General features: G+C 45.4%; 1 protein-coding gene across 1 annotated transcript in view; it reads left to right on the forward strand.

Annotated features, from left to right (window-relative positions):
* CYFIP2 (cytoplasmic FMR1 interacting protein 2) overlaps positions 1 to 20030 on the forward strand; it is a 116583-nt gene that overhangs the window by 81513 nt on the left and 15040 nt on the right. The window contains exons 23-25 of the mRNA XM_019653964.1: positions 5133 to 5276; positions 6810 to 6900; positions 8037 to 8167. Coding sequence (XP_019509509.1) covers positions 5133 to 5276; positions 6810 to 6900; positions 8037 to 8167 — 366 coding nt within the window. The remainder of the gene's footprint in view (positions 1 to 5132; positions 5277 to 6809; positions 6901 to 8036; positions 8168 to 20030) is intronic.

Genomic DNA, 20030 nt, shown 5'->3' on the forward strand with positions numbered 1-20030 from the left:
CTGGGCCCTGCTGACCTGATTCTGGCCCAGTGATACTGATTTGGAGTATGGCTTCCAGAACTACCAGAGAACAAATTTCTGTTGTCGTAAGCCACCAGGTTTGTGGGCAGTGGTTTACAGCAGCCACAGAAAACGAATGCACCTGGGCAGTTACAAAGGAATTATTACGTGAAAACATTCATAAACAGAGAAGCATTGTACCCTTGTGTTACATCCTATTAGGTGATTTACAAAGTGATGACATTGGTTCCCTCCAAAAATGTTGGCATCCCTAAGTATTATAGTATTGATATGGTACCCCTGAACAGGGAAGCTCGCTTCCCGTTCTCCCTCTTGCCTTCTCCAAAGGACGTAATTCATAAGACAAGAACGGAGGTGCATCATTTCTTGAGGTTTCTACAGCGACTGCCTTGACTCTTTCAGCCTCTGAGCTGAGAAACCAAAAAGGAACCCAAAGTTTGGAGACGCAGCCCTACATCTAACCAGACGTCAAGAAAGGCTGGACGGGCACATCAGCGGTTTTCCCTATGTCCTAGCAATGGATTTGAACCTGTAACTCGGGGTTTATGCATCCTTGATCCCATCTTACCCTGTGATCTTTCCTGGTGTTGCTGTTTTTATTCATTCACATGTGATGATTTCAGAGCTTTGAGCTGCAGCTCCCTCTCTGACCTGAATTACAGAGCTGTATTTGTGTTGGTGGGCTGATGGTATTCAAATTGCTCAAGGAAATTAGAGAAATTGTAACTAAAACGGGAAATTAGAAATAGTTTTAATTCCTCTTGGGATCTCTGAAAACAGCAATTGTGATCCCCGAAAGCGGAGATGCAAATTGCTTGCAAATTCAGTTTGCCAACTAAATAGGTCTCATTGTTTGCAGTAGCTGGTCTGTGTTTACCATCTGTTGAAAGATAGAGGCCTTAGGACTAAAAGCCCATAAACCACACTTAGAAATGGGTTAAGTGGTAACTTTTACGTTACATGTATTTTATCACAATTTTTTTTAAAGTTTATATTACGAATAATGTTGTAGTGCCTAGGATCTGCCAGATCAAATTCACCATATTTTTTCTCTCCTTAAAATACTTTTCTGCTTTATTTAAAAAATGCATACCTATGTCACACGTTAATAATATGGATCTAATTCCTGTAACAGGATTGTCTGTTTCTTGAGATCTCATAAAAGTATGTGTTTTTGTGGATTGTGCACGCTGGTTCAACTTGATTTTTTTTTTTAACTTTATTGGGAAACAATGTGTTTTTTCTAGGACCCATCAAGTCAAGTTGTTGTCCTTCAATCTTAGCTGTTGAGGGTGCAGCTCAGCTCCAAGTCCACTCGCCATTTTCAATCTAGTTGTGGGGGGGGCGCAGCCCACCATCCCATGTGGGAGTCGAACCAGCAATCTTGTTGTTAAGAGCACGCTCTCTAACCAACTGAGACACCCGGCCACCCCCAGCTTGATTTTAAGTGAGCCATCCTAAACGTAATTAGTTTCTAAGGCAGGCGTCTGGGGTTGTACCTGAGTCAGTTAGTAGGATTGGTTCAGTGTAAGAGATTTGTAGCAAGTTCCCCATGTCTCAAGTCATGTTGCATTCCTGTTTTTCTTTGCTCAACCTCAGAAAATGCCCAGGCTCCCATATTCCCACATTTTCTCAATAGGCCCCAGCCTCCTATTGAGCCAGCAGGTCAGATGGGTGCCCTCCGGGGGTGTGTTGTGCATGAACTTTTCAGCATGTGTGTGTGTTTTCTTTTGCATGGGTGTGGTACATTTTGGGGGGTGGGAAGTGGTGAGGGGTGCTTGTTTACTTCGAAGGATTTGAATTCTGCTGGGAATTCATACTGGTCCTTCCTGAACTTGGGACATCAACTGAGGCCTAAACTTCTGGTCTAGACCAGAATCCAAGACTGATGTAGGATTGTCAAGAGGCTGACTGTGTGCATTAAGCGGGTCTATAAGGGGGATTTTTAAAAAACCCTTGTGTGTAGTACAACAGTTCCAAAATTACTCTCCTCTGCCTACAACTGGGGTGGGATGTTGAAGCCTATGTGTAATTTTATTTGCGCTTGCCAGGCAGTGCTAAGGGGAACTTGGTACTAGAAGCTCCTTGGGTGGGAGTGAGGGCTAGGAAGACTGGTAATTAGGATGAGCATCCAGGAAGACCCCACCAGACCTTGCACCTTAGAAAGGAGCATTAGTCGCATCTATTCCACCCCTCAACCCCAGGCAGGTTCCCTGCTAACAGTCCTGTGCCATGTTTCCCAGTCTTTGCTCAGATGCTTGCAGGGGTGAGAGCCTCTGCCCAGACAGTCTGTTGTTGGACAGCTTCCATATTTATAATGTAAATATTGAGTGAAGTCTGCATCTTGGTGCGTTTCATCAGCTGGCCCCAGCTATGTCCTTGGTCACATCCCCATATGGGATAGCCACTATGTTGTGTAGAATTGTACCCCCCCACACCCCCTGTACCCACTCCCCTCTCCGCGTTCAGAGAATCATGACAGCTAGGGGAAACCTGACCAGGAACCTGTATTTCCCCAGTCTTTACTTACAAATGATCAAACAAAGCAAATGAATGGCTGTTATTGCAGTGCGCGCTTCCAGTGTGCCAGGCACCGTGCTCAGTGCTTTATAGATGTTATCGCTAAACCTCCAACAACCTGATTAGAGTTGGTATGATTATCTTTACTTCAGGAAAACCAAGGCTAAGAGAGGTTAAGTAATTTGCTCAAGATCATCTGGCTAGTAAATTTGTGGGCGTGGAATTTGAACTCAGGCGTGCCCACCCCAGTTTGTAACTCTAGATGCAGATGAAGCCTTTTAAAAAAGGAAGTCATAGAATCATAATATAAAGTACTTGATTGCTTTTTGTCTCCTCCAGGGGTATCCATTTGAAAGCAGCCTGCTGCTTAGAAATGCCTTTCATAGGGTATCTAAAAGGGGATGAAAGACAAGTGCTGAGCTTGACTGAGTTTAGAGGAGAGGCTCAGAGTACCTGGTGTGGGTGGGGGATGGAAGGGAGTTCTGGCAGGCCACATACTCTGTCAGATGCTCCTGGGGGCCCTGAGCACAGCCAGGTCACCACTCCCTTGTGCCTGTGCAGGCTTGAGCTGCAACCCTCTTCAGGAGAAAATTAAAGTAAGGGTTTGTTTTTTTAATCTTTGAAAACAAATGTTGGGAAGTAAATTAGGCTATGCTATATAGCCCAGTGTGTTTTTAAATTTGCTTTTATATTGACATATAATCATATATAGTAAAATGCACTTAGTTCAGGCTGCTATAACAAGAAAATCATCGACTGCGAGGCTTAAACAACATTTATTTATTACCCAGAGGCTGGGAAGTCCAAGGTCAAGGCACCAGCAGATCTGGTGTCTGGTGAAAGCCCGCTTCCTGGTTTGGGGGAAGGGGACAGTGAGGTGTCCTACCTCCTAACACCATCACAATAGGGGTTAGGATTTCTACATATGAATTGGGGGGAGGGGGTACAACCATTCAGTCCACAAATGCACAGATCGTAAGTGTACATATAGTGAGTTTTGACAAATGTATACATCTGCGTAGTCAACAACCCAGGCAACATGCACAGCATTTCCATCGCCTAGAAAGCGCTCTCTCTCTAGTCAGTCTGCTTTCCCCACCAGAGGTAAGCCATGCTTTGTTTGGCATTTGCTATGTAGTCATCATCCCTGGACAGGGAAACAGGAGAACCCAGAGTGGGGCTTTGATAACAGGGCCAGAACTGGGATGCAAACGCCGAGGAGAGTGAGCCTGCTAACAGCGTGTGCTCCGGGTACCTCACTCATCTCACCCTCGTCCAGCCCTGTTTGACAGGGTCGCCTGTTAAAAACACATCGACGTGGTCTGCTCCACCCACAGCATACTACATGGCCTGGCGCCGTGGTTGGCTAGATCAAACCCAACAACTCCTGTACTTCCAGGGTTTGCTGAACACCCACTTCAGGGAACATCATGCTTGGAAGTCAGTTACATTTCCCTCCCCACATAAAGCATCCCTGTCCCATAACATTTGGAAATCTTTAGTAAGCACGTGCAAGATACCCCTCAGCCAAGTTCAGGCAGAGTATACCGTGACTGCCCATCAGTGCTGAACGCCCAGCCTGCTTTTTCTCACATTTCAAGCCTCCCCACAGGTAGCCATTAGCTTTCCAAACAAACGGTTATTCAGCCTGCTGGCTGAGTGGGCCTCTGATGCCTCACGGATCCTTGCTATTATTGGGTCCTCCAGTTGTGTTCTTTATGTATCCTTGTCATCAGAGGGTACTATACTTGTGATGCCTGTTTTGTAAAGTTTAGAATAATTCATCTATACGAAAACATGCTTAATGCAAAACCTAGACTAAACATAATTAAATCTTCCCTCGGTGGCTCCAGAGGGAGTTGAGAATCTTGCAGTCCTTCAAAAGCATCATTACAGTTCCTGTTTAATTTATGTAGGATTTCTAATTAGCCAACTAATAGAGAATTTCAGCTAGTAGACTATCAGATGTGGTCTTCCCATATTTGCAGGATTTGTGCTCAAGATTTTTACAATTCCGGGTAGGAACACTACACGAACACTCACAATTAAGCTTTGAAGTGAAGGCTTATCTAAAAAACCAGGTACGGTTTATACCAGAATTCAGCTTCCAGCTACTTAATTCTACTGTCGTAAGTAGAGAACATGGGCTTTGGAATTTGACCTACCTGGATGTAAATCAGGGCTCGGTTACCTGTGAACTGTGTGGCCTTGAGCGAGCTACTTACCACCCTGCGCCTCAGTTCCCTCATCTGTGAGATGGGGCTAAGAATTGTCCATATCATGTTTGTTGTGGGATTAAATGGGAATGTACATGCTGTGAGTGGCAGCTTTTCACAACAAAGTCAGTCCTTTCTCCTCTTCCACTAGGGAACTGCTGCTCCCTTTAGTGACCTTTGCTCCATGCCATGGCCACTGACCACACCTCCTCCATGGCCAGCATCTTGCAAACATATTCACGGTGTCCCCGGTGAGAGCGCGGAGATGACACCAGGTTTCCATCCCTTCCAGCAGCAGCATATCTCCCACTAGGACGCAGGCCGGTGTCCATTTAGTGCTCAGCTGCTTACTTTACCCCATCCTCTGTCTTCCAGCCTCTTAACATTGCCTACAGCCACATCTACAGCTCCTACAGGAACTTCGTGGGGCCCCCTCACTTCAAGACCATCTGCAGACTCCTGGGTTACCAGGGCATCGCCGTGGTCATGGAGGAACTGCTGAAGATCGTCAAGAGCTTGGTAAGGAAGGGCTTCACCGAGACCTGGGACATGCCCAAGTGGGGTTGATAGGAACAAGACCTGCTGTCACTTTTTACCTGGCCTGTAAAACCAAGTCGCAGGCACTTCAGCTCTGGGTGGAGGAATCATCAGGGGATACTTTGCTCTCATCCCTTGATTCCTCTTACCTATCACTCTTACATTTCTGTGCTCCTTCTGACTTGTAGCCGTGCCTCTCATTTTCTGACCCTGAACTCACTCCTTGTACTTGACACTGAACTCGGCAATTCTGATGTTGACCTTTAGGGCTCACGACTGACGGCTAGTACTCCCCTCCTGTGCTGTGTTGTCTAATTTCAGTATGGGAAACCCATGACATACGTACTACCATTTTTCCCTCCTGTGCCCACTGCAGACATCTCTAATCAATCACCAACTTCTTCCCCCCTGGGATTTCTGGCTAAATGCTGCTACCAATGCTATACTGGCCTCAAGGAAAATCTGTATCCCCAATGTATGCCTTTACCACCATTCTGCCTCTGCCCCAAGTATGGTCATCTGAACCTTCATTTAATTCCCCACAATACTGCTGAAGCAAGGCTGAAACATTTAAACAAGATTTCCCTGAAAATGTGAAATGACAAAAGAGAAATTAATATATCACTGTGTTAGGAATGGCACACAGGATTCACCTGCTAACTTCGGTCCCCTGGTAGTAGCTATGTGGAGCCATGGATTGTTACGGATTATGAAACTAAATCCAGGGTTAGACAAGAAAATGTGGTAATTGATTAAAGATGTCTGCCTTGGACACAGTGGGGATAAATGTGCTGTGTATTTTCCATGCTTAAATTAGATCGTGTGTGTCAGTCTGCACAGCTTCCGGGCCCCATTTCATTTTAGCTCTTAGTCTGGATCTCATGTAAGCCCCTAAACCCCAGGCAGGACACATGCCGAGAAATTCCCCTCCTTAAAGTCCATAAGCCCAAGGGAGTAATGAGAGAGCTCCCTTTTCTGTGTTATAAAGGACACCGGGGCTGTCCTCCACCTTGAGGGGAGAACCTGCTGCACCCTCTCTGGGAGCAGTGCCTTACTGTCTTAGCTCAGGCTGTTATGACAAATTTACTTGGACTGAGTGGTTTAAACAACAAATGATTATTTCTCACTGTTCTGGAGGCTGGAAGTCCCGAGACAGGATGCAAGCATGGGTGGGTTCTGATGAGATGCCCCCTCCTAATTCACAGATGGCTGCCTTCTTGCTGTGTCCTCACATGGCAGAGAGAGATCATCTCTGTTGTGTCTCAGGAGGGCATTAATCTCATTTGTGAGGGCTCCACCCTTATGAGTAATCACCTCCCAAATGCTCCACCTCCTAATACCATCACGTTGGGGATTAGAGGTTCCACATATAAATTCATGAGGAACACATGCAGTCCATAGCACTTACTCAAAGGTCTCAGCAAAACCCCATAAACCCCAATAGCCTAGCATTCAGCCCCAAGATACATACACCGCAACAGTGGGTTATTTCAACTTGTACTCTTCTCTTGTCAGCTCCAAGGAACCATTCTCCAGTATGTGAAAACTCTGATCGAAGTGATGCCCAAGATATGCCGCTTGCCCCGGCATGAATATGGTTCCCCAGGTTGGTGATGGGGAACCTGGAACAGGGGGTGATGGTAGGAAAATAACCCAAACCCATCCCATGGTGGGGAGGGGGCTCCGGCCATCTACCTTGGGGTGTTTGCGTCTCTAACATAAAGGCAAGCTGGCAGAGCTCTGGGTTCGCATCTTCCCTCTGCCACTAGCTAGACAGCCTTGAACCATTTTTAATCCCTCTGAGCATCTGAGCAATAGTATCATCTTCCATCAGCAAGGGTAAATGAAGCCTGCAGGGCTCCTGGCAAGCTGGAAGAAGACCACAAATGTGAGAGTGTTTAAATAATGAATAGCAGGGTTTACTTGTAAAGGCCTTCGTTAGCTCAGCGCCTCTAGGATTCCTTCTTCCACTTGCCCAGTTGGAGAAGGCTGGTGCCCCAGGTGGCATTTCCAAAGTGAGTCAGAAAACAGGAATTTTTGGCACTCGACCTGTGGGCAGAAAAGTGATTCTTTCATTCCCTCCTAGTAAATGAAGCAGGGACTGAATCTGGGGCCCGAGGAATGTGGACAGATGGAAACTAAGAATTTGGCACCTGGTGTTTTTTCTAAAAATAAAGATGGCAGGTGCTGGATCAGGGTGATTCAGAATATGAAAGGGCTGGGGCTGAAAGCTCTGGGTTTCAGTCTCAGCTGCCCCTCTTACTAGCTGTGTGACCCTGGGCATGCCACTTACCCTCTCTGAGCCTCCTCGGAAAATGAAAGTACTAGTGCCTTGTTCATGGTGTTGTTATGAGCGTTAAATGAGATTGCAGAGAACGTTCTTAGTACAATATCTAACACCTATAAAGAAATGTTAATTCCTGTTATTACTAGGAATTCAGGTAACTTTGTAGAGGGCCCGGGAAAGACTCACGGCTGCTCATTGTGTGTGTGTGTGTGTGTGTGTGTGTGTGTGTGTGTGTGTGTGTTTTGTCTTGTTCCCAAAAAGATTTGAGCCAGCCTCCTGAGCTTTCTCCCATACTGAGCCCTGAGAGAAACCTCACCCCTGGGTCCGCAGATAACAGGAAGATTAGGTTTTCTGTTATCCCAGAGTCATGTCTGGGGCTGCTGCTCAGTTGACACTTGCCATAAACCCGGCTGAGCCGTGTCACCTTCCCACTGACCATCCCCCTTTATCCCCAGGGATCCTGGAGTTCTTCCACCACCAGCTGAAGGACATCATTGAGTATGCAGAGCTCAAAACAGATGTGTTCCAGAGTCTGAGGGAAGTCGGCAATGCCATCCTGTTCTGCCTGCTTATAGAGCAAGCTCTGGTGAGTCCTCAGCCCAAAGGGATTTGGAGCATCCCAGGCTGGAAGGGACCCTGTACCCTAATCAGACACCTGAGGCCCCTCTACCACACCTTCCCAGGGGACCCTGCAGCGTAGATTCGTGCTCTTCCAGTGTGGGGATGCACACCACTTCTCCGTTCCGTCTCAGGCAGCCCTGACCATGCGACTTCCCCAGCTCCGCCTTTACTAGCTGCCAGGCCATGGCCATCTGTCGGAGTTTTTGTTTTCCATTCACTCATTAAACCAATAATGACTTTCTGGCTGCCACGGGGCAGGCGCTGCGCAGTGTGGTGTAGCAGTAGCCAGTCTCTGCCTCGTGTCCTGCACGGTGGTGGGGAGACCCATATTGAACAAGTATGTACACAGAAACGATGTGTTTACAAGTACAATGAGTGCCGTGAGGGCAAGGCAGGGGCCAATGGGAACCTAAAACCGAGAACCTGGTGTGGTCTCGCTGGTGAGGGAGGACTTCCCTGAGGAGCTGACCTGCAGAGTGACCAGGAATGGGCCTGGTGAAGAGCCAGGGACAAGAGTCCCAGGCTGAGGGAAAGACCATGTAGTGTTATCTTGAGTTTGTTGTGATGGGAGACAGCGATTCTGCCCTGCAGGGGAGTTTAAAGGCTGCAAGGAGAGGACGCGTGTACAGCACATACAGTAAGCATGAAATAGTTGGTCGTGGTATCATAATAAGGAAAAGAAAAGCATGGCGCTCAGTGCACCCACCTCTTGGGACCACACAGAACCAGCGCACTCTTTTCCCCGCCTGACTGTTCGTCTACCTTTGCCAGCCCTGGGCTTATCACAGAGGCCGCATTCTCCACATTCTTCCCAGCATAAGCCAGTTCATTGCTGCTCTTCTCCGTGTGTGTGTGTGTGGGGGGGGGGTGCACAGGTGGGCCCAGCCCTACCTGTGTGGGGGTCACCGGTACCGCCGGAGCCGTGGAAGTGATGTTGCTCTGGGGGCGCATATTCCTCAGAAGGCCGTGGGAGTGCGGACGTCCATTCCTGTATTCATCTGTCCGTGACATGCGTTCAGTGAAAGGGGATTGACAGCTTGCTCATTGCCAAGTGCAGTTCTAGGTGGTGGGCAAATGGCCATGAACAAGAGAGATTATTACTATTTTTATCCCAGAGAGAGAGGTGATTGAAGAAGTAAACAACCAAAGGTTGAGAATGCAGATGGCAGTACGTGCTGTGAAGGAATAAACAGGGAACTAGGATAGACAAAGAGTGAAAGGTGTTGGGAGGGGTGTGCTGTTTTTGGAGAGGATGGAGCTTGATGTTTTTCTGTGAGAAACAGAAAGAACATCAGAGTGAGCTGGACGGAAGAGGCAAAGGGTAGGAGCTGAGGTGGGAGAGGCAGGTGGCCACGGTCCCAGGGCCTGGGGACCACTGTAGGAAGCCCTAAGACCATTGTGAGACGGAGAGTGAGGGGCTCTGATTTGTGTTTTTGAAAGGCCCTTTTGGCTGTTGGGAGAAGAGCTGGCTGGAAGGTGAAAGACAAGGCTGTTTGAAGCTGTCTAGTCCAGGGGTCATCTTGCAGGCAGGAGGCACATGGAGAGAGGAGGCGGAAGGAAGGCGTTAGGAAGGAGGTGGAACAGAGGTGGAGAAGTGAGAAGGAAGCCGTAAGCGCAGGAGCTCAGAACAAGAGCCCGAGAGGATTCTTGCCTCCAGTCGTCTGTGTGACCTGGAGTGAAGCAGCTCACGCCATGCCTCAGGGTCCCCGTCTCTACAAGGAGGAACATGTGCCAGCTGCTAGTTCAGACCCTTCCCACCGGAGGAGAGTCTCTGACATGTGCAGTTTTGCTCTTCCTCCATAAGGAGTAATTGCCTTTCTGTTCCCCTTTAAATGGACTCTCAAGACAGCTAAGTGTTCCTCTTTATAGTAACAGGTTTTTAACACGGTTCAGTGGGCCTGGGTTGCTATGGCAACTTAGCCTTCAGAAGTCACAGGGATGAAATAAGTAAGAAATACTGCTCTGCTCAAGGCCTCAGGAACATGAGGAGATGCCCCATGGGCACCAGGAGGAGTGGAGGTGGGGGAAGGTGGGTCCCCGAAGCCTTAGTTACCACGAGTTTCCTGTTTGCACCTCCTTTCTTGAGGAGCTGTGATCTGAGAGCATCAGTTGAGCTTTCCTTGTAAGAGACCCTGAGAGGCAGACTATCAATGGAGCTACAAGGAAAGGGAGAATTTTTCTCAGGTATCTCTGCCTGAATGGCTTCTTGCATATATCACTGAGGACAGCAGATACTCAGGATCAAAGACTTTCAGAGCTCAGAGAGACCCCAGCAGTATATATGTTTTAACCCCTTCTATGTATAAGTGAGGAAATGGCAAACCAGAGAGGGGAACAACTCACCTGAGATGACACAGGACATCAGCAGCAGAGGTGGAAGAACGAAACCATAGGTTTCCAATCCTGTTCCCAGTCCTGGGGGGATATGGGGTAGGCAGACAGCAAAGTTTAGGGCTCCCCAAAGCTGGGTACTCTGCTTTCTACCTAGACAACTGGGGAAATCCCCAAGCTAAGACAACGCTTTCTGAGATTAGAATGAGGCATGAGCTTTCTGGAGCCTTTTACTTTCCGAAGCTAAAATTACATAAATATTGAAATGTCATCTCAATTGCTCTTATTCAAGAGGGGAACTAATAGCAAAAAAGAAAAAGAAAAAAATGAAAGGAAGGAACAACTTAATGGCCATCCACAGGGGAAGGACTCTGAAGCAGTTGAAAAGAATAAGGTACTAAAGTACTAAAGTAGCTTTGTGCATATCAACATAGAAAAGGGTGAAAGACATAATATTGAGTGGGGGGGGGGGAGCAAGTCCCAGGACAAGACACACATTATGATGCCATACATGTAAAATCAACCAAAAAAATAATAAAACCCACTAAGAAATACTGCTCTGGAGAAAAAAAAAAACTAGGAAAAAGCATACCAAGTAGTTTAGTCATTTTCTCCAGGTATCAGGGATTAGAGGTCAACAGGGACTTTAGCTTTATCCGGAATCTCTGATATTTTACAAGGAAAGTATATTTGAACTAAAAGTAAATTTAAAAAATAGAAGTAGCATACACATAATAATAGTTTTAGAAAACCTGGAAGGATACCAAGAAGTACAAAATGAGAAGTCTTGTGCCCATTTTTCTTGTGTGCTGTCTGTCTTTTGCTGATAGATTTGCTGAGTTCTTTCTGGTTGTGGGTTTCATATTGGTATATATTCTGCAAACACCTTAAGTATCTATTTATCAGTCTGTTGTATGTTTAAAGGACATACTGTCATTAATGACTAGTATTTCCTGTACTATCTCCTATCCTGAGAAATCATAAGGTGGTCATTAGGGAAATACTATTCCACAGTCACCAATTTTTTTGTTCAAAGTCTGTGAGGTTTTCGAGCCATGTCTGTGTCCTCAGCATCTAACACAGGGCTCATGAACTGTGGCCTAAATCATGAGGGGAGAGAGACGTTTCAGTTTGTTATGCCAGCACACACCAGGAGATGGCCCTATTCATTCACGTGAGTGAGGGAGGGCCTGAGTCCCCGGGAAGGAGGCTGCCCTTTGTCTGCCTGTGGCGCTTCCCACTGAGGCCTTGAGACTGTCCCCTGCTTTTGACCCTGTTGTTTATTTCTTCCCTCCTCCTTAGAGTTGAGTGGGCCACAGTCACACTCTGGTCAGTCATGAGAGCATTACTTCTTTGACAGGAGGTGAGGAGCATCTAGGCCCAAATAAGAATCGAATGTTGGTCAGATCTGGGAAAACCCAGAGACCGTCCAGGGCGGGTGTCTCAACCTCCACACCACTGATATTTTGTACTGGGGGCTGTCCTGTGCAGTGTAGGATCTGGGACAGCATTTCTGGCGTCTACCGGCTAGATGCCAGCAGCACCCTCCCCAGCTGTCACAACCAGAAAGGTCTCCAGATGCTGCCTAATATTCCTTTGGAGCACAAAAGCTTCCCCTGTTGAGAACCACTAGTCCTCCATTGTGCAGATAGGAAACTGAGGCCCCGAGAGGGAGACAACCTTTCCAGGGTCACTGCTAGTGTAGGAGCCGGGGCGAGAACCCGGATCCTTATGGTTCGCATACTTAGCGACACAGAGCTGCCCTGCTGAGCTCTGCAGATAGCTTGGTTGGGTTTCGTTTTGTATTTTTGTTTCAGTTCCAGCTCCACATCTGGCCCCTTTATCTCCTGCTTTCACTTTATAGCCTCTCTTCTTTAATTTTGTTTTTCTTATAACTGAGATAAAGTCATTGCTAGAAAACCCAGAGAAGCAGAAAGGAGAAAACCAAAACCACATTGCCACATTAAGATAACTGTTGTTCACGTTTTAAAGGATGTCCCTTCTAGATGTTTTTTATGTTCCGGCATCTTAATATTAATTTTTCTCATATATATGTTTTTACTTTGTTGGGTTAGAAAAGTAATAATATTCCCCACGCTAAGAAGAGCGATTGCCTCTGTGGGCTGTGATGGGGGTGGGGGCAGGGACTATAGGGGCCTTTTACTTTTTACTTTACACTCTAAATTATTGATTGAATTTATTGCGGTAAACGTGCATTGCTTTCCTCCCTTAAGAGGAAATACGTGCACACTTAACAAATGTATACAGTCCTGATACATGGGAAGTAAAAAGTAAAAACCCAGCCTCCATCACCATCTCAGACCCTCGCTCTAGAATATATTCCCACCTATACGTGACCCGGGATTATTCTGCCCGTCACCCTGAGAAAAGACTTCCCACCTACCCAGGTGGCGCATCCTGCCCCTGTGCCCAGGCACTGTGAAGCAGCGCTCCTTGGTTTTTGTGTATGAGTGTTTCCTCCACCCCGGTGGTGTTCTTAATGGACAATGAACCAAGCTTTGTGCAAAGGAAGCATCTTGACTCTCAGAAATACCTTTCCTTTCCATGACTTTAAAGTTTTTAAGTATATAAAAACGTGTCTTCATCTGGAAAACAAACCTGTTAGGCTCATCAGCATATCAGGTAGCTGGCAAAAGTGGTCTGACAGGTAAGAGTCATTGGTCCTGCAGACACAGCCGAGAGCCCCCAGTGGGCCACGCAGTGTGTGAGACTCCAGGGCACAGAAATTTTGGGACACAATGCCTTCCCGGAGGGCAGTGTTCACTATCTACACCCTCAGCCTTCAGCATGGAGGGCTAGCCCTCCAAGGGGTGGGCAGGGTGATCTCAGAGCCTTGAACTCCTTACTAATAAGAAAGAAAATAAGCCCTCCTGTTTATTAACGCACTGTTTGACAATGACAGCCGTCTAGAATTTATAAAATAAATATGTGGCAGTTGAGGTGTTTGCTTAAAATTTTATGATGAAAATGTGTGGCAACAGAAGTTTGGAATCCACCAGCCCAGACCCACAACAACAGAGTGAAAAGTGACGTCAAACAAGAGCTGACCTTTTGAAACAGAGAGGAGGAGGGGATAGAAAGGTTTCCCGGCAGAGGGGCCTGTTTCTGTCCTCAGCATCTAACACAGGACTCATTAACTGTGGCCTAAATATTTCAGCTCAGTCATAGATGATGAGTAGAAGCATGCCTGTTTATCCTCTAAAAGCTTTAAGACACCACCCTTTAGTTTGAGACAGAGGCGGCCAGTCACCTCTACCCAAAGCCACCTCAGTCCTTGAAACATGCCACACTTATTTCATTAGCCTTGCTAGTAATTGCCAAGAAATCAGAGCCTGGGTTATTCAATCCTGTATTGATGGCTTTTTCTATGAGGAGACCCCAGTGGATAGAATGCCTTGAGACTGAGGATTTGGGGGTCGTAATGCAGTTTGTTCTACTGAGTGTTGTTATTCGGTGGGTGTCTGCAAACACCCAGGAGGTATTGTCGTGGTCTCAACTGTAGTGGCTCATTAAAAGTGCTCAAAAAGCTCCTAAAATACTGTACGCTAATGTCTGAGCCCCATCTCTCTCCAAGGACAACAAAATCTTTGCAAGTGGGGCCCAAGTATTTTAAAAGCTCCACACTTGATTCTGATGTGCAGAGGAATGGAAAACCCCAATCTAGAAGGAGTCTTCTTTATCTAGTGTTTCCAGAGCTCGTCATTGATGTATGGTTGTCGCAATTCTTGCTGTGTCTGTACACCATTGGTCCTATTACTTACATAACATTTTTATTTAAATGAATTTCCTTTTTAACTTAAACGTATTTAAAAGGAAATGTGATGTCTCTTCCATTAAAAGGAAAAAGTCATTATCTCTTGCCACCATTAGAAAGCAACCAGAATAATAAGGTTAATCAAATTAAGGCAAGGTCCTGTGATTCCAGCTGATGCCTGCTCCCTCTCTTTCTATTAAAAATGAAGATTAGCAAATGTTAGATGTGCTAGTTCCAAAATGGAAACTTTCTCATTAAAGTTGTCAGAAAGATTGATAGGAAACGGTACAGGAAGTAACTTGCTCACTGCGTGACTCACTATTAGGAAATGCCACTTCCCTGCACCTCCAATTTGTACCCTTTGGGAAATGCCAACCTTGGAAGACCCTGACATGCACTTGGAGGGGAAAGCTACTTTCTAGGCCAGTTTCTTGGCTGTGTGTCTTTCCCAGTTGACCAGACATGATTCTGATCCAGAACAATAATTCTTTTTTCCTCCTTGATAATTCAGGGGGTGGGAGAAGGGGTGAAGATGAGACATAGTGATTGATATATGTATATATATCATTATTCAAGAGAGGCACAGATTGATGGGGAGAGACCACACACACACACCCACCCAGAATCAGCTGAGATAAATTACTGAGTTATTTAGCCAGGGCTACAGAGAGCTCCTGGACGCGAGGGGCCCACAGAGCAGGAGAGCAGATGGAGCACATTTCAAATGAGCTTCCCACTGTACCTGGAGCCCCAGATGAGGGGCTGCCTAGAAGCTGCAGCTCGTACTTTCTGTACAGGAGAGGATAGTGGCGGATGCGGGAAGACTAATTTCTTGCCTGCTCCACAGGCCCTGTATCCTTGGGGCTTCGTATCAGTATGCAGGAAACACGAACGCTGACGTCTATGTGCTTCCATATAAGGGAATGTTTAGACCAGACTGCTGGGCTCTCTGGTCAGGCCCCATCCTCCCCTCATGCCTTTCCCACCAGAAATCCAGAGTGGGGATTCCTGTGGGGTGTTCGACCTTCCATTTTCCAGCTCATTTCTCCACACCCACTTGACAAATTCAAACACATATGACATGAATGATTAGTGTTATTTATTTCCTTGTTGCCTCAATACTCAGAGCAAAATGTTACTTAAGAAAATGTTGTTCTGAGACTGGTTTGATGACTTCCTTAAGGAAATAGGCTAAAAATTATACACAGTTTTTCACCCAGAAACAGAGCCTATAGGTAGAGTCTGTTGTTTTTCTACATGAATCTGACACATGTAGCATCACAATGACTCTTTTTTTATAAAAAAATATGTATCTTGAATCTTTATGGTAAGAGAAATCAGTTCCTAGTTAGCCTGATAGACTAAGTGAGTTGGGAATACTTGAAGCTTTGTAGTATTTGCTGGAGATCCCTCATGGTCCATCCGTTTTAAATTATGTATAAAACAAAAGGAAAATTTTAACACTGAAAGCAATGCCAAAATAAATACTCTTCCCTTGAAGAATTTTGATGTGAGTTACAGTAAAATATTTTTGCATCCCGACTAAAAACCTCTTCACTTTTACTTGCTCTGTTGACAAAGGGCAATTTTACATTAGGTTTTGGTTCTTAATAATCATCTAATCATTACTTCTCTCATAGCCATAATACATTAGTTGTCCTAAGCAATAGGAATAATAAGCATTAGTGTAGCACTTGGTAAGTACGAAAGTTACTGAATAGCAGTTGTCACTCATTAGCTCCCCCTAGAGGAGCCTTTTCAGAAGCAGGAGCACACAGCAGCTCCTAACCAGGGACTCAGGAATCATTGAAGTATCTTTTTGTAGGACAATTGCTTCTTCTTCACACTTTAGAAGATTCATCATGGTTGGATCCCGGTTCAAAAAGAAGCTATAAAAGAAACATTTTAAGAACGGAGGAAATTTTTGTATTGACTGCATATTGTGTGATATTAAGAATTTTTTTACTGTGGGTGATCATAATCCTAAGGCTACGTAGGAGGAAGTCTTTGTTTTCAGGCGTTGCATGCCGAAGTATTTAAAGCCCAGTAATGCAACAGCTTTAACTTACTTTCAAATGATTTAGTAAAACATACAGCGTCAGAGCAGATATGGCAGAATGTTCATTGGGACTGTACAGTCAAGGGTATAGGGGTATTCATTGGTCTTTCCAATGGTTTATATGTTTAACAGATTTCATATCACAAACCTAAGGGTGGGGAAAGAGAAACTACATTATGGAATCTGAAAAGTTCAGAAGGAAAACGGCCACTGTGCAGACAAGGTCACAAGAAGAAGGAAGCAATGTCACGAGCATTTAGTTTTTTCTAGCTGCTTCCACTAGTTGGTGAGGTTTATTCTTGGCCACATATGCCCAAGGTACTTCTGACCTCCTTTTGTAAATTCATCGAGGCATCTGCTAGTGCCGAACTCAGCCACGACTCTCATGCTGCCCAACTATTTGATTTGCAGGCCCAGCTTCTCCCTCCCAACACCCAGCATTTGGGTGTGCAGGTCCAATGGTTCTGCAGGAGCTGTGTTCTGGGGGACAGGGTCCGCTGGGCCTAATGACAAGTAAGGGAAACTCAGCCAGTGAGGACATTTACCTGAGCAGATGAGGCTCAGGAGCCCCTCACCTATTGTGGTCCCTCTTTCTTTCGGGCCTTTGCAGGTGCTGCTCCCCCTCACCTGTCCAACACATACCCCTGGTTCAGGTCTCAGCGTAGCATTGCCTTTTCCAGAAAGCCTTCCCTGTCATCCACCCGGAAGTCTGTTTTGGTTGCCCTTACGTATTCACACGGCCCCCGTGCACTCACCAATTTTAGCGCTTCCTAGGATTGCCCATTTACTGGTTTTCCTCATCATCTTGGTAAGGAGCATGCATCAGATCTGCCTCACTTACTATTGTATCTCCAGCACCCTGTGGAGAGACTTGTGTGTAATAGATGCCTACCATTTGTTGAATGAGTGAATGAATGAATGGATGAATATCCTAGTCAGAATTTGGCATCTCTTTGTTTGATCTCTAGGTAGAGCGCTACCCGTGTTCTCTATATTCCCCTTGTTGGCCTCTCATGTCAGATAAAATGCAGGTCCTGAGTATGGCTGGTCCCTCCAGGAAGACTCTCCCTCACTCAGTGTTTGCATGGGATACAAAACACTACTCTGATTCTCCATGGGAAGCACGGGCTTCAGGACCCTGGGCTGGGACTAGATTAGACCGCTCAGCCTGCAGACAGTTTGGCGGACGACCTGAGTGAATAAGGACGCTGATCAGTTTTTAAAGAAAACCACTGTACACTGGAGGGGCTTGGAAGACTGCTTTAAATGAGTCTTTGAGGAATGGATAAGAGTAAGTGTAACATTTTGGTTTTGGAGGAATTTATAGGTATAAATTGACCACAAGTGGCCCAGTTGTTTACCTTGGAACCACACCAGCAGATCTTCAAAAATGTGTTGCCTGCAAAGAAATCATTTACAGAAACTCAGGATAGAGGTTACCCCTGGGGGCTGGGGAACAGAGGTATCAAGTCATTTCCTGTTTCTTTGGCTAGAAGATGGCTCGGGACTCCTTGCATTCTTTCACATACTCAAACCGCATACATATGTCACAATTGTTTGTTTAAAGAGTGTTAGTCGCTATGACCAAAACCCCAGCAAATCAAGCAACAAAGGATGTGATCCTATCAGATGTGAATGAGGCTAAAAAGTTTCTCAGGTGGTGAGATTTTAAGGAATTTTTCTCCTCTTTCTATTTTTGATCATTTCGTACTTTTTCGTAACATGTTGGTAAATGAGGGGGAAATATTTCAAGCGTCCTAATAAGGCTTTGGCTGCATGGAGTGCTGTGGAAAAGCATCGGGCATCAAAGTGACGTGGCCCTGGGTCTCAGTGTCAGCCCTACTGCGTCCTTATCGCATGTGGACCTGATTCCAGAACTGCCCCTCCCTGAGAGCCTCCGTGCTCTCACCCATAGGTTGGGGATCGACCAAAGAGCTACCTGACAGGATGTTCTGAGGCGTAAAGCAGACGATGGGTACAAAGCACCCGGCACAGGAAACACTTAGGAAATACTCATTGCCTCTCCTTCTCTGAAGAAGAAGGTGATTCTGTTGTTACAGGTTCTCATTTCTAACGAAGGACCCTGAGACACCATTTAGTGTCCAACCTCTTCATTTTATTCCATTTAAATCGTTCTTAATGGCACATGATGACAAATCAAATAATATAGATTAGCTTATGATAAAAAAAGACATTTTCCTTGGCTCCCCTGCACCTCTCCCCACCTGCACCCCAGTCCCCAAGGCAACCTGTTGTAATCATTTGGATTTCAAGTTCTCCTAGGTATCTCCATCATGCTTAATAATCTCAGGCGGGCCCCTATTTCATAATTAGCCACTGTAGGCAATAACTTATCTACACCCTAGTTGGAAAGATGAGCTATCCCCTGCATCTCTCCCCACTCTTCCTCTCAATATTTGATTATATTACTTATTACTTACTCTGTTGTCTTCCCTTGTACTAAGAGATCATATACTTATACCTCTATTGCTTTTTTTTGGTAACATTATTTAGTAGTCTGATTTCTTTCCAGAAGATGAGGAAATTAACACTCCTGACACTTTCATTCCTACCTCATGTCAGCTATGCTTTTACTTTACATCATCACAACTATATTTTTTGTAACATTTGAATTTTGTCCTGCACCTGTGATTTATCGAGTGTAGCCTAAAAAAAAACAAAACAAAAAACATACATTATTTACATTATTAAACCTATGCAAATATTGTTCCTTGCTGAAACAAGTGACATGCTAGGATTTCATTTCTTTCCCTCTGATCCCAGCATCAAGACCCCAAAAGCTGCTTATTTTGAAGTTAAGAAGGATTAATTACTTTCAGAGGTTTTTTTTCCCAAATTAATTTTTAAAGTAAAATATGTTCAGTGTAAAAAGTGCAGTAAATATATACAAGTAGGAGAAAAACAGGGAGGAAGGGAGACACCGACAGAAAATAAAAAACACATGAAAATCCCATGACCTAGAGCATTTCTTAATGTTTCACATAGCTCATACAGAATAATCAGTGACACCAAAGAAGAAATACGTCCCTTAATGATAAGAGGAAACATTTAGGCCTGTGTAAGAAAACACAAAATAGGAGATTCTGTCCTAAGTTTCAGCTCCGTTACACACCACAGACATTAGACTTTTATTGCACACATGGGCATTTACTATCTATTAGGGACAGTGCTCACTATTGGGAATAAAATATGGTAAAAACAGACATTGCGCCTACCTTCATAAAGGTTCCATTCTAGTCGGGGAGGTAGACATCAGATAGTAACATTTGGCATGACTAATATAGAGTGAGTTCAAATGCTGAAAAGGACAAGAACTGGGCTCCTTGAGGACACAAAACAAAGGAACCTTTGTGGTCAGGGAGGCATTGAGGGGGTCCTGGAAGTCTTCCTTGTAGGAATGATGCTTGAATTGAGATTTGAAAGAAGAGTGGGAATTTACTAAGCAAAGGGGGTAGGGGAAAGAGATAGGTTCGGGACCCTTCCAGAGAGAGCACGAAAATCTGTGATGGGTGCACAGATGGTGCATTCAAATAACAAAAAGCTGCCCTGGCTGGAGCAGAAAGAGCCAGGAGGGCAAGGGGAGAAGAAACCCACTCTGCATGTCATAGGCCAGTGGCTGGATGAGTCAGTCCCTGGGCAAAT

The sequence above is a fragment of the Hipposideros armiger genome, unplaced genomic scaffold, assembly GCF_001890085.2.
Source record: "Hipposideros armiger isolate ML-2016 unplaced genomic scaffold, ASM189008v1 scaffold_211, whole genome shotgun sequence".
Lineage (NCBI taxonomy): Eukaryota > Metazoa > Chordata > Mammalia > Chiroptera > Hipposideridae > Hipposideros > Hipposideros armiger.